The following is a 15,449-nucleotide window of genomic DNA, read 5'->3' as shown; positions in this document are numbered from 1 at the left end:
TCATTCCTATTACTATTATCTAAAGACAACATATTCTAGCAGTTTCCATTTATTGAATGCTGACAATGTCTCAAACATTATGCTAAGTATTTTAAGGGCATTATCTCATTTCATATTTTGCAGCGGAGGAGACTGAGGGTTAGAGGGGTTAAGTAACTTGCCCAAGGTCACAGGGCTGGTAGACCTAGACCTGAGATTTGAACTGAGGTGTCAGACACCAGAGTGATGATGAATATGCTGTCTGAGTTCCTTCTAGGCTGGCCCTTGCTGGGGTATCTTCCATAAACAGTGCAAAGCCCTCTTCTATTGAGCCCAGCCCACCATAAACAACTGCTGGGGGTTGTCACTTTTTCAGGCCCTTCAGTGAGGAGTCCAGCGGGGCCAGGGAAACCACAAGAGGAAGGCCACCCTACCCCTGCTCAATGGTTGTCTTCTGACTACAGCGTTGCTCAGGTACATTACATAGTCCTAAGGTAAAAGGTAGCCATGTCTACATCTGGCAAGCCTAGTAATGGTAAACCTCATAAATGCCAGCTCTATTTATTCCTGGGACAGCACTGACTTAAGTTACACTTTTCACACTTCCTCTGATAAGAAGAAGAACTGGTCAATAATAATTAAAAGGATTTTGTTTTCTTCATTAAGGGAATGGACTTTTCAGGCACTCTTGTAAACAACTGGCAGGCTAGTTAATATCTTTCTTAGGAAGTCTTTTAAACAAGACTTCCAAAAGGCTTCCACTAGGCAACACTTTGCTTATTCTGCTGTGTTAATAATATACCAAACGACCTGGCCAGATTTTAGTGTTTGTGTCAAAGTACCTTACCTTTCGACCCAGGGATAATGTAGGGGCACCATTTGGTGGCTAAATAGATAATTGCAAGGTTTTAACCACGTTCACTTTTTTGTATAATAATACCCTGGGAATAATTATTCAGTTTTCTGTATTCCAGTTTTTGACATCATTTCTAGGAGCATATAATTACTTTTTTTAAAAAAGAAACTTCCTGCCCTTGAAAGTAATGAAGATATTTTTCCTTTAACAATAGTGTGTGATTTAGTTGTTTCACTAATTAAGATGATCTTCTTTATTTTCCAAAGTTGTAACAGTTGTGTGTAATTATATCAGGTAATCCTTTAAAGCATTTAACAATGAGTATCATGGGTGAGCAAACTGAGGTTACTTTTTATTTAGGTGGCATTCTGTCTAGTTTAAAATGCCAACATTCCTTATGGTACCAGCCCTCTGCTTAGAAGTTCAAACACCAGAACTGTTTGTCTGCTCTCCTCTGGAAAGGAAATTTCTTCATAGCTGAGACTTTCCAGGACCTTATAAAACTTCACTTTGATGTTCCTCAGGCTTCATTTATGAACTTCATGGGTGAACTGGGACATTATTTGGTAAAGTAACTTCAATTTTTATATCCATAGTTCTCCTGTTAAATTGGACCTAGGTGCACATTGTGTCTAGGCATTGCATCTAAGACTGTTTCATGTATTACATTCTGGTTGTGTTGTCATGTGGAATTTTGTTTTTCCAAACATTAATAGGAAAGGAAACTCACCCATTGTCTCTCTGAGGATGAGTTAAGTTCTTCTACAAGTTCAACTGATAAATCAAATGGGAATTCAAAGGAAGGGTAAGTTCTTATTTTTCTATCTCCTTTCATAAGCTATTTCTGTTTGAATTAATTTTATTCTAATTTAATTTTATTTTTTTACTTTTAAAAAAATTTTATTGAAGTATAGTTGCTTTACAATGTTGTATTAATTTCTGCTGTACAGCAAAGTGACTCAGTTATACATATATTCTTTTTCATATTCTTTTCCATTATGGTTTATCACAGGATATTGAATAGAGTTCCCTGGGCTATACAGTAGGACCTTGCTGTTTATCCGTCCTATAAATAATAGTTTGCATCTGCTGATCCCGCACTCCCAATACTTCCCTCCCCCACCCCCAACCCCCTTGGAAACCACAAGTCTGTTCCCATGTCTTTGAGTCTGTTTCTATTTCACAGATATATTTGTTTGTGTTATACTTTAGATTTCACAAATAAGTGATATCATATGGTATTTGTCTTTCTCTTTCTGACTTACTTCGCTTAGTATGATAACCTCTAGGTCCATCCATGTTGCTGCGAATGGCATGATTTCATTCTTTTTAGTGGCTGAGTAATAGTCCATTGTATGTATGTATATATATGTATGTGTGTGTATGTGTATCTATCTGTCTATCTCACATCTTTATCCATTCATCTGTCAATGGACATTTAGGTTGTTTCCATGTCTTCGTTATTGTAGATAGTGCTGCTATGAACATAGGGGTGCATGTATCTTTTCGAATTATAGTTTTGTCTGGGTATATGCCTAGGAGTGGAATTGCTGGATCACATGGCAACTCTGTTTTTAGTTTTCTGAGGAACCTCCATACTGTTTTCCATAATGGCTGCACCAATTTACATTCCCACCAACAGTGTAGGAGGGTTCCCTTTTCTCCACATCCTCTCCAGCATTTATTATTTGTAGACTTTTTTTTTTTTTTTTTTTAATTTTTATTTATTTATTTATTTATTTATGGCTGTGTTGGGTCTTCGTTTCTGTGCGAGGGCTTTCTCTAGTTGCGGCGAGCGGGCGCCACTCTTCATCGCGGTGTGCGGGCCTCTCACTGTCGCGGCCTCTCTTGTTGCGGAGCACAGGCTCCAGATGCGCAGGCTCAGTAATTGTAGCTCACGGGCCCAGTTGCTCCGCGGCATGTGGGATCCTCCCAGACCAGGCCTCGAACCCGTGTCCCCTGTATTGGCAGGAGGATTCTCAACCACTGTGCCACTAGGGAGGCCCTATTATTTGTAGACTTTTTAATGATGGCCATTCTGACCCATGTAAGGTGGTACCTCATTGTAGTTTTGATTTGCATTTCTCTAATAATTAGTGATGTTGAGCATCTTTTCATGTGCCTATTGGCCATCTTTATGTCTTCTTTGGAGAAATGTCTGTTTAGGTCTTCTGCCCATTTTTTGATTGGGTTGTTTTTTGTTGTTGTTTTTATTGAATTGTATGAGCTGTTTATATATTTTGGAAATTAATCCCTTGTCAGTTGCATTGTTTGCAAATATTTTCTCCCAGTCTGTAGGTTATCTTTTCTTTTTTTTTTTTATGGTTTTCGTTGCTGTGCAAAAGCTTATAAGCTTGATTAGGTCACATTTGTTTATGAATTAATTTTAAATGTACATTTATAGTAGCATTCAGACCTGTAGAACTGTCATTGATAATGTTGTAAATGGTTTTTGGTATATGCAAGAGCTAAAATTCTCTTTTAATGAACACATCTGATTTTCAGTCAGAATTCTTATAAAATGTCTTCTTAGATCTGTGGGTTTATAGTTTTCATTGGTGGAAACAGTTTCGCCATTATATCTTCAAGTATGTTTTTGGACCCCCTCCTGCCCTCCTAAGGATTCTGATTACATGTATATTAGATTGCTTAAAGTTATCCCACAGGCCACTAATCGTATTCTTTTTTTTTTTAGTCTTTTTTTCTCTGTTCCTTTTTTTTTTTCTGGCCACACCGCGTGGCTTGTGGGATCTTAGTTCCCCGACCAGGGATTGAACCCATGCCCTCGGCAGTGAAAGTGTGGAGTCCTAACCACAGCACTGCCAGGGAATTCCCATCTGTTCCATTTTTTGTAGATTCTATTGCTGTATCTTTGAGTTCACTAATCTTTTCTCCTGCAGTATCTAATTTGTTAATCCCATCCCACAGATTCAACACATTGTACTTATCATTTGTAGTTCAATTTGGGTCCTTTTTATATCTTCATTGCCTCTCCTTAACATGTTGGTGTTTCCTCTACCTTGGTCATATGGAATATATTTTTAATAACCATTTTAATGTCCTTATTTACTAATTCTGTCACTTGTATCACTTCTGGATCTATTTCTATTAACTGATTTTTTTCTCTTCATAACTGTGTGCTATTTTCCTGCTTTGCATGTCTGGTATTTTTGACGTGATGCCAGACATTGTCAATTTATCCCATTAAGTGCTGATATTTTCATATTTCTTTAAATATTCTTGAACTTTGTACTTGGATATAGTTAAATTACTTAGAAATAGTTGGGTGGAATTTATACACAAAATCTGGGACCTTGTCTTTCTCACTCTCTCCTTTCCAAGATTCTTCTCTCACTTTCTAGTGGCAGTGGTGGTCTCGAGCTCTGTCCTTTGGTTTTGCAGGCAAGAAAGACTGTGGGTTTTCTGTTGTACTTTAGCTGCCTATGGCTTGCCTTTAGACTAAAGGTGTTGACTCTCCTCCATAATCTGCTTGCAAATTTTGTACATTCTTCATTGCGTTCACATAGTTGATTTTTGTATTTTGTCCAGAGTTTATACTTATTTGTGGAAGGGTTCTGTCTGTAGGAGCGTACTTGCTCATTGGAAAGCAGAACTTCCTAAAGGTTGTTTTGTATCTAATTTCTAATGAAAAATTCTCATGAAGCCAATTAATAACAAGAGAATTTTTTCTTTTTCAGGAAAGGTCATACAAATGAAATGAGTGACTTGGTACAATTGATGACACAGACCCTGAAGTTGGACTCTAAAGAGAGCTATGAAGATCTCCCGGTACCAGAGCCAGTGTCAGAATTTAAACTTCATCGGAAGTATCGGGACACGCTGATACTTCATGGGAAAGTTGCAGAGGGGGCGGAGGAACTCCATTTTAAAGAGCTACCTTCAGGTGGTCAGTTTATTGTTTTACACCAAGCTGGAGAGCATATGTTTACTGGAGAAATGTATCAAACTAAGGAGCTTAATGCTTGCAAATTTTTTTGGTTTTTTAAATTATTTCATTTGGATATCTCCATAAAAAAATATATCTTATTTTATGTAACAGTTGTATTCCTGAAAAGTTGAATGAAAATTGATTTTTAAAAATAAATGTAAATAAATACATGTTTGGAATTTTTCATGTGGACTTTCTTCAAATTAGACAATTTGTAGTTTTTAGATTTAGGAGATGGTGATGAGACATGAAGCGTAAGTTCATATATACATTTTAGTCATTAAAAATACATGAACTCTTAAACTAAACTCTTGTCAAAGTGAAAAGAATCTTAACATGACAAGATTACCAGGAAAAAAAAGAAAAAAAAAATTGTGTTCTTCTTGCTGCAGTGGTGAAAGTGTTTACTTTTTCCCTGTTGTTGTTATTGCTTTTTAGCTATCGTGCCAGGTTCTGAAAAAATCAGAAGAATAGTTGAAGTCTTGAGAGCTGATGTAATTCGGGGCCTGGGGATTCAGCTTTTAGAGCAGGTGTATGATATTTTGGAAGAGGAGGATGAATTGGAAAGAGAGGTGAGTGTTCCATTAGCTGTGTCAGCTGCTTATGCTATGGAATTTTTTTAATGGCCTTTTGAAATATAATTAACATACCATACATTTTACCCATTTAAAATATACAATTCAGTGGTTTTTAATATGTTCACAGAGTTGTACAACCATCACCACATCAATGTTAGAACATTTAATTATCCCCAAAAGAAACCCTGTACCCACTGTCCCTCCCCATTGTCCTATAGGCCTTTCACCCCTAAGCAACTGCTAATATTTCTGTCTCTATATCTGCCTATTCTGGACATTTCATTTAAATACAGTTGTACAAAACTATGTGGTCCTTTGTGACTGATATCTTTCATTTAGCGTATGTTTTTTAGATTCATCCATGTTGTAGGGCACGTCATGTACTTCATTCTTTTATATGGCTGAATAGCATTCCATTGTATGGCTATACCACATTTTGTTTATCTATTCACCAGCTGATAAACAGGTTGTTTCCACTTTTTAAAAAATTAGTTAATTTATTTATTTATTTTTGGCTGCGTTGGGTGTTCATTGCTGCTCACGGGCTTTCTCTAGTTGTGGAGAGCGGGGGCTACTCTTCGTTGCGGTACACAGGCTTCTCATTGCGGTGGCTTCTCTTATTGTGGAGCATGGGCTCTAGGCATGTGGGCTTCAGTAGGTGTGGCACACGGGCTCAGTTGTTGTGGCTTACGGGCTCTAGAGCGCAGGCTCAGTAGTTGTGGTGCACAGGCTTAGTTGCTCCGCGGCGTATGGGATCTTCCTGGATCAGGGCTCGAACCTGTGTCCGCTGCATTGACAGGCGGATTCTTAAGCACTGCGCCAACAGGGAAGCCCTGCTAAGTGTTTTTATGATGAAAAGGTGTTGGGTTTGTCAAATGCTTTCTATTTAGATGATCATGTGGCTTTTGTTTTTTATTCTGTTGATATGGTGTGTTGTATTAATTGGTTTTTGGATGTTAAATCATCCTTGTATTCCTGAGATAAATCCCACTTGGTCATCGTGTATACTGCTTCTTATATGTTGCTAGAGTCATGTTTCTAGTATTTTGTTGAGCGTTTTTGTGTCTGTGTTCACATGAGATATTGGTCTTCAGTTTTCTTTTCTTGTGATATTTTTATTGGTTTTGTTATCAGGGTAATACTGGCCTCAGAATGAGTTGGGGAGTTTCCCTCATCTTTTTTGGGAAGAATTAGTGAAGAACTGGTATTAATTCTTCTTGAAATGTTTGCTAGAATTCACCAATGAAGGCATCTGGGTGGACCTGAGCTTTTCTTTGTGGGTAGTTTTTTGATAATAAATTCCATGTCTTTACTTACTATATTCAGATTATTTGTTCTTCTCTTTCTAAAATTTGTGTCTTTCTAGGAATTTGTCCTTTTCAACTAAGTTATCTAATTGGCATACAATTTTTTTTTGAATTTTTGAATTTTATTTTATTTAATTTTTTACACAGCAGGTTCTTATTAGTCATCAATTTTATACACATCAGTGTATACATGTTAATCCCAATCGCCCAATTCATCACACCACCACCCCCACCCCCCTGCCGCTTTCCCCCCTTGGTGTCCATACGTTTGTTCTCTACATCTGTGTCTCAATTTCTGCCCTGCAAACCGGTTCATCTATACCATTTCTCTAGGTTCCACATATATGCATTAATATACGATATTTGTTTTTCTCTTTCTGACTTACTTCACTCTATATGACAGTCTCTAGATCCATCCACGTCTCAACAAATGACCCAATTTCGTTCCTTTTTATGGCTGAGTAATATTCCATTGTATATATGTACCACATCTTCTTTATCCAGTCATCTGTCGATGGGCATTTAGGTTGCTTCCATAACCTGGCTATTGTAAATAGTGCTGCAATGAACATTGGGGTGCATGTGTCTTTTTGAATTATGGTTTTCTCTGGGTATATGCCCAGTAGTGGGATTGCTGGATCATATGGTAATTCTATTTTTAGTTTTTTAAGGAACCTCCCTACTGTTCTCCATAGTGGCTGTATCAATTTACATTCCCACCAACAGTGCAAGAGGCTTCCCTTTTCTCCACACCCTCTCCAGCATTTGTTGTTTGTAGATTTTCTGATGTTGCCCATTCTAACTGGGGTGAGGTGATACCTCATTGTAGTTTTGATTTGCATTTCTCTAATAATTAGTGGTGTTGAGCAGCTTTTCATGTGCTTCTTGGCCATCTGTACGTCTTCTTTGGAGAAATGTCTATTTAGGTCTTCTGCCCATTTTTGGATTGGGTTGTTTGTTTTTTTAATATTGAGCTGCATGAGCTGTTTATATATTTTGGAGATTAATCTTTTGTCCGTTGATTCGTTTGCAGATATTTTCTCCCATTCTGAGGGTTGTCTTTTCGTCTTGTTTATGGTTTCCTTTGCTGTGCAAAAGCTTTGAAGTATCATTAGGTCCCATTTGTTTATTTTTCTTTTTATTTCCATTACTCTAGGAGGTGGATCAAAAAAGATCTTGCTGTGATTTATGTCAAAGAGTGTCCTTCCTATGTTTTCCTCTAAGAGTTTTATAGTGTCCGGTCTTACATTTAGGTCTCGAATCCATTTTGAGTTTATTTTTGTGTATGGTGTTAGGGAGTGTTCTAATTTCATTTTTACATGTAGCTGTCCAGTTTTCCCAGCACCACTTATTGAAGAGGCTGTCTTTTCTCCATTATATATCCTTGCCTCCTTTGTCATAGATTAGTTGACCATAGGTGTGTGGGTTTATCTCTGGGCTTTCTATCCTGTTCCATTGATCTGTATTTCTGTTTTTGTGCCAGTACCATATTGACTTGATTACTGTAGCTTTGTAGTATAGTCTGAAGTCAGGGAGTCTGATTCTTCCAACTCCGTTTTTTTCCCTCAAGACTGCTTTGGCTATTTGGGGTCTTTTGTGTCTCCATACAAATGTTAAGATTTTTTTGTTCTAGTTCTGTAAAAAATGCCATTGGTAATTTGATAGGGATTGCATTGACTCTGTAGATTGCTTTGGATAGTATAGTCATTTTCACAATGTTGATTCTTCCAATCCAAGAACATGGTATATCTCTCCATCTGTTGGTATCATCTTTAATTTCTTTCATCAGTGTCATAGTTTTCTGCATACAGGTCTTTTGTCTCCCTAGGTAGGTTTATTCCTAGGTATTTTATTCTTTTTGTTGCAGTGGTAAATGGGAGTGTTTCCTTAATTTCTCTTTGAGAGTTTTCATCATTAGTGTATAGGAATGCAAGAGATTTCTGTGCATTAATTTTGTATCCTGCAACTTTACCAAATTCATTGATTAGCTCTAGTAGTTTTCTGGTGGCATCTTTAGGATTCTCTATGTATAGTATCATGTCATCTGCAAACAGTAACAGTTTTACTTCTTCTTTTCCAATTTGTATTCCTTTTATTTCTTTTTCTTCTCTGATTGCTGACACTAGGACTTCCAAAACTGTGTTGAATAATAGCGGTGAAAGTGGACATCCTTCTCTTGTTCCTGATCTTAGAGGAAATGCTTTCAGTTTTCCACTATTGAGAATGATGTTTGCTGTGGGTTTGTCATATATGGCCTTTATTATGTTGAGGTAGGTTCCCTCTATGCCCATTTTCTGGAGAGTTTTTATCATAAATGGGTGTTGAATTTTGTCAGAAGCTTTTTCTGCATCTATTGAGATGATCATATGGTTTTTATTCTTCAATTTGTTAATATGGTGTATCACATTGATTGATTTGTGTATATTAAAGAATCCTTGCATCCCTGGGATAAATCCCACTTGATCATGGTGTATGATCCTTTTAATGTGTTGTTGGATTCTGTTTGCTAGTATTTTGTTGAGGATTTTTGCATCATATTCATCAGTGATATTGGTCTGTAATTTTCTTTTTTTGTAGTATCTTTGTCTGGTTTTGGTATCAGGGTGATGGTGGCCTCATAGAATGAATTTGGGAGTGTTTCTTCTTCTGCAATTTTTTGGAAGAGTTTGAGAAGGATAGGTGTTAGCTCTTCTCTAAATGTCTGATAGAATTCACCTGTGAAGCCATCTGGTCCTGGACTTTTGTTTGTTGCAAGATTTTTAATCACAGTTTCAATTTCATTACCTGTGATTGGTCTGTTCATATTTTCTATTTCTTCTTGGTTCAGTCTTGGAAGGTTATACCCTTCTAAGAATTTGTCCATTTCTTCCAGGTTGTCCATTTTATTGGCATAGAGTTGCTTGTAGTAGTCTCTTAGGATGCTTTGTATTTCTGCCGTGTCTGTTGTAACTTCTCCTTCTTCATTTCTAATTTTATTGATTTGAGTCCTCTCCCTCTTTTTCTTGATGAGTCTGGCTAATGGCTTATCAATTTTGTTTATCTTCTCAAAGAACCAGCTTTTAGTTTTATTGATCTTTGCTATTGTTTTCTTTGTTTCTATTTCATTTATTTCTGCTCTGATCTTTATGATTTCTTTCCTTCTGCTAACTTTGGGTTTTGTTTGTTCTTTCTCTAGTTCCTTTAGGTGTAATGTTAGATTGTTTATTTGAGATTTTTCTTGTTTCTTTAGGTAGGCTTGTATAGCTATAAACTTCCCTCTTAGAACTGCTTTTGCTACATCCCATAGGTTTTGGATCGTTGTGTTTTCGTTGTCATTTGTCTCTAGGTATTTTTTGATTTCCTTTTTGATTTCTTCAGTGACCTCTTGGTTATTTAGTAACGTATTGTTGAGCCTCCATGTTTGTGTTTTTTACGATTTTTTCCCTGTAATTCATTTCTAATCTCATTGCGTTGTGGTCAGAAAAGATGCTTGATATGATTTCAGTTTTCTTAAATTTACTGAGGCTTGATTTGTGACCCAAGATGTGATCTATCCTGGAGAATGTTCCATGCGCGCTTGAGAAGAAAGTGTAATCTGCTGTTTTTGGATGGAATGTCCTATAAATATCAATTAAATCTATCTGGTCTATTGTGTCATTTAAAGCTTCTGTTTCCTTATTTATTTTCATTTTGGATGATCTGTCCATTGGTGTAAGTGAGGTGTTAAAGTCCCCCACTGTTATTGTGTTACTGTTGATTTCCTCTTTTATAGCTGTTAGCAGTTGCTTTATGTATTAAGGTGCTCCTATGTTGGGTGCATATATTTTTATAATTGTTATATCTTCTTCTTGGTTTGATCCCTTGGTCATTATGTAGTGTCCTTCCTTGTCTCTTGTAGCATTCTTTATTTGAAAGTCCATTTTGTCTGATATGAGTATTGCTACTCCAGCTTTCTTTTGATTTCCATTTGCATGGAATATCTTTTTCCATCATCTCACTTTCAGTCTGTATGTGTCCCTAGGTGTGAAGTGGGTCTCTTGGAGACAGCATATATATGGGTCTTGTTTTTGTATCCATTCAGCAAGCCTGTGTCTTTTGGTTGGAGCATTTAATCCATTCATGTTTAAGGTAATTATCGATATGTATGTTCCTATGACCATTTTCTTAATTGTTTTGGGTTTGTTTTTGTAGGTTATTTTCTTCTCTTGTGTTTCCCACTTAGAGAAGTTCCTTTAGCATTTGTTGTAGAGCTGGTTTGGTGGTGCTGAATTCTCTTAGCTTTTGCTTCTCTGTAAAGCTTTTGATTTCTCCATCGAACCTGAATGAGATCCTTGTCGGGTAGAGTAATCTTGGTTGTAGGTTCTTCCCTTTCATCACTTTAAGTATATCATGCCACTCCCTTCTGGCTTGTAGAGTTTTTGCTGAGAAATCAGCTGTTAACCTTATGGGAGTTCCCTTGTTTGTTTTTGTCGTTTTTCCCTTGCTGTTTTCAATAATTTTTCTTTGTCTTTAATTTTTGCCAATTTGATTACTATGTGTCTCGGCGTGTTTCTCCTTGGGTTTATCCTGTATGGGACTCTCTGCGCTTCCTGGACTTGGGTGGCTATTTCCTTTCCCATGTTAGGGAAGTTTTCGACTATAATCTCTTCAAATATTTTCTCGGGTTCTTTCTCTCTCTCTTCTCCTTCTGGGACCCCTATAATGTGAATTTTGTTGCATTTAATGTTATCCCAGAGGTCTCTTAGGCTGTCTTCATTTCTTTTCATCCTTTTTTCTTTATTCTGTTCCACAACAGTGAATTCCACCATTCTGTCTTCCAGGTCACTTATCCGTTCTTCTGCCTCAGTTATTCTGCTATTGATTCCTTCTAGTGTAGTTTTCATTTCAGATATTGTGTTGTTCATCTCTGTTTGTTTGTTCTTTAATTCTTCTAGGTCTTTGTTAAACATTTCTTACATCTTCTTGATCTTTGCCTTCATACTTTTTCCGAGGTCCTGGATCATCTTCACTATCATTATTCTGAATTCTTTTTCTGGAAGGTTGCCTATCTCTATTTCATTTAGTTGTTTTTCTGCGGTTTTGTCTTGTTCCTTCATCTGGTACATAGCCCTCTGCCTTTTCATCTTGTCTATCTTTCTGTGAATGTGGTTTTTGTTCCACAGGCTGCAGGATTGTAGTTCTTCTTGCTTCTGCTGTCTGCCCTCTGGTGGATGAGGCTTTCTAAGAGGCTTCTGCAAGTTTCCTGATGGGAGGGACTGGTGGTGGGTAGAGCTGGCTGTTGCTCTGGTGGGCAGAGCTCAGTAAAACTTTCATCCGCTTTACTGCTGATGGGTGGGGCTGGGTTCCCTCCCTGTTGGTTTTTTGGCCTGAGGCAACCCAACACTGGAGCCTACCTGGGCTCTTTAGTGGGGCTAATGGCAGACTCTGGGAGGGCTCATGCCAAGGAGTACTTCCCAGAACTTCTGCTGCCAGTGTCCTTGTCCCCACGGTGATCCACAGCCACCCCCCGCCTCTGCAGGAGACTCTCCAACACTAGCAGGTAGGTCTGGTTCAGTCTCCCCCGGGGTCACTGCTCCTTCCCCTGGGTCCCGATGCACACACTACTTTGTGTGTGCCCTCCAAGAGTGGAGTCTCTGTTTCCCCCAGTCCTGTCAAAGTCCTGCAATCAATTCCCACTAGGCTTCAAAGTCTGATTCTCTAGGAATTCCTCCTCCTGTTGCCGGACCCCCAGGTTGGGAAGCCTGACATGGGGCTCAGAACCTTCAGTCGAGTGGGTGGACTTCTGTGGTATAAGTGTTCTCCAGTCTGTGAGTCACCCACCCAGCAGTTATGGGATTTGATTTTACTGTGATTGTGCCCCTCCTACCATCTCACTTTGGCTTCTCCTTTGTCTTTTGGTGTGGGGTATCTTTTTTGGTGAGTTCCAGTGTCTTCCTGTCAATGATTGTCCAGCAGCTAGTTGTGATTCTGGTGTTATCACAAGAGGGAGTGAGAGCACGGCCTTCTACTCTGCCATCTTGGTTCAGGGCCCACACACTGGCATACAATTATTAATAGAAATTCTTTTTAATATTTTTTATTTCTGTAAGGTTGGTTGTTTAGGAGTGTATTGTTTAATTTCCACATATATGTGCACAAATATATTACATTTTTCTACTTTATAGGTTCAACAGTGTATTATATACATGCTGGTTTTTCAAATTACAGTAAAATACACATAACTTCAAATTTAGCATTTTAACCATTTTTAAGTATTTGGTTCAGTGGCCTTAAGTATGTTTACATTATTGTGCAAACATCACCACCATCCATCTCCAGAACTTTTTGCATTTTGCAAAACTGAAACTCTGTACCAATTAAACAAAAACTCCCCACTTACCCCTCCTACCAGCTCCTGGTAACCACCATTCTAATTTCTGTGTGTATGAATGTAACTACTCTAAGCCTTGATACAAAGCCTAAACACAGCATCTAGGAAAAGTAAAACTCGCCTGTAAAGAAAACTTCAGGCCCAGATGGCTTTGCTGGTGAATTCTTCCAATCATCTAAGGAAGAAATAACACAAATCCTACACAAATTCTTTAGAAAACAGAAAAAGAAGGGACATTTCCCATTTCTCCCCATAAGACCAGAACAACCGTGATACCAAAACCCAACAAGGACACTACATGAAAAAAACATGAGACCAGTATCTCTCATGAACACCTTAATCATCTAGTATTTTGTTGAAGATTTTTTCATCAGTGGTCATAAGGGATATTAGTCTATATTTTTCTTTTCCTATAGTGTCCCTCTTTGGCCCTAGCACCAGCAATGCTGGCCTCATAAATGAGCCAGGAAGTGTTCCTTCCTCATTAACTCTCTGAAGAGTTTGAGAAGATTTGGTATCAGTTCCTGTCCAGATGTTTGGCAGAATTCACCAGCAAAGGTCCAGGGCCTTTGCTTATTAGGAGGTTTAGATTACTGATTCAGTCTCCTTGCTAGTTATGGGGATATTCAGATTTTCTATTTCTTCATGATTCAGTTTTGGTAGGTTTTATGTTTCTTGGAATTTGTCCATTTTGTCAAGGTTATGCAACTTGTTGGTGTACAATTGTTCATAGTACTTTCTTAGAATCCTTTTTATTTCTTTTTATTAGAGTGGCAGTAACATCCCAAATCCATTTCAGATTTTAGTATTTTGAGTTTTTTTTTTCTTAGTATAGCTAAAGGTTTGTCCATTTTGTTCATCTTTCTGAAGAACCAACTTTTGCTTTTATTGATTTTTTTCTATTTTTCTGTTCTCAATTATATTCATCTCAGCTATAATCTTATTATTTCCTTCCTTCTGCTAGTTTTAGGTTTAATTTGTTCTTTTTTCTATTTCTTTAGGCTGCAAAGTTATGTTGACTTGAAATCATTTTTCTTTTTTTTTAAAAAATATTTATTTATTTATTTGGTTGTGTCAGGTCTTAGTTGCGGCACGGTGGGATATTCACTGCCACATGTGGGATCTTCCTTGTGGCATGCGGGATCTTTAGTTGCGGCATGTGAACTCTTAGTTGCAACATGTGAGATCTAGTTCCCTGACCAGGGATTGAACCCAGGCCCCCTGCATTGGGAGCGCAGAGTCTTAGCCACTGGACTACCAGGGAAGTCCCAAAATCTTTTTTCTTTTTTAACATAAGCATTTAGAGCTATAAATTACCCCCTTAGCACTGCTTTTGCTGCATCTCATAAGTTTTGGTATGTTGTTCTCATCTTCATTTGTCTCTCAATATCTTAAATTTCCCTTGTGATTTCTTCTTTGGTGCATTGGAGTGTGTTATTTAATTTCCATAAATGTGTGAATATTCTAGTTTCCTTCTGTCATTGATTTCTAACTTCATCCTGTTGTGGTCAGAGAAGATACTTTGTATGTTCTGTTTAATCTATTGAGACTTAGTTTGTGGCCTAATATATATATCTCTTCTGGAAAATGCTTCATGTGCACTTGAGAAGGATGTGTATCCTATTATTGTTGGGTAGAGTGTTCCCTATATGTCTGTTAGATCTAGTTAGTTTTTGCATTGTTCAACTCCTCTGTTTTCGTATCTTCTGTCTGGTTGTCCTATCCGTTATTGAGAGTGTGAAGTTTCCAACTATTATTTGTAGAACTGTCTATTTTTTCCTTTAATTCTGTCAAATTTAGCGTCAAATATTTTGATGATCTGTTATTAGGTGCATAAATGTTTACAATTATTATATCTTCCTGCCGTATTGATCCTTTTGTTAATGTATAATGTTATTGTGTCTTGTAACCTTTTTTGTCTTCAAGTCTGTTTTGTCTGATATTACTATAGTCACCCCTGCTCTCTTTTGGTTACTATCTGCATGGGATATCTTTTTCAATCCTTTCACTTTCAATCTGTTTTGGATCTAAAGTCTCTTGTAGAAAGCATATAGTTTTTTAAAAAATTAATTAATTAATTAATTATATTTTTGGCTGCATTGGGTCTTCGTTGCTATGCGCGGGCTTTCTCTAGTTGCGACGAGTGGGGGTTGCTCTTCGTTGAGGTGTGTGGGCTTCTCATTGCGGTGGCTTCTCTTGTTGTGGAGCACGGGCTTTAGGCGCACGGGCTTCAGTAGTTGTGGCACACGGGCTCAGTAGTTGCGGCTCACAGGCTCTAGAGCCCCGGCTCAGTAGTTGTGGCACACGGGCTTTGTTGCTCCACGGCATGTGGGATCTGCCCGGACCAGGACTCGAACCATGTCCCCTGCATTGGCAGGCGGATTCTTAACCACTGCACCACCAGAGAAGCCCCAGAAAGCATAGTTTTGTT

The 15,449-nt window shown here is 37.9% G+C and overlaps 1 protein-coding gene across 7 annotated transcripts in view; it reads left to right on the top strand.

Annotated features, from left to right (window-relative positions):
• NEK4 (NIMA related kinase 4) overlaps window positions 1-15,449 on the top strand; it is a 56,104-nt gene that overhangs the window by 29,832 nt on the left and 10,823 nt on the right. For all 7 annotated transcript variants that reach the window (XM_082414467.1, XM_082414465.1, XM_082414469.1 and 4 more), the window contains 4 exons: window positions 356-453; window positions 1,552-1,640; window positions 4,534-4,739; window positions 5,223-5,356. In XM_082414467.1, the coding sequence (XP_082270593.1) occupies window positions 356-453; window positions 1,552-1,640; window positions 4,534-4,739; window positions 5,223-5,356 (527 nt within the window). The remainder of the gene's footprint in view (window positions 1-355; window positions 454-1,551; window positions 1,641-4,533; window positions 4,740-5,222; window positions 5,357-15,449) is intronic.

Source organism: Balaenoptera physalus (assembly GCF_965194825.1).
Source record: "Balaenoptera physalus genome assembly, chromosome: 11".
Lineage (NCBI taxonomy): Eukaryota > Metazoa > Chordata > Mammalia > Artiodactyla > Balaenopteridae > Balaenoptera > Balaenoptera physalus.
The sequence above is the reverse complement of the archived record's forward strand: the minus strand, read 5'-3'. Positions and strand labels throughout refer to the sequence as shown.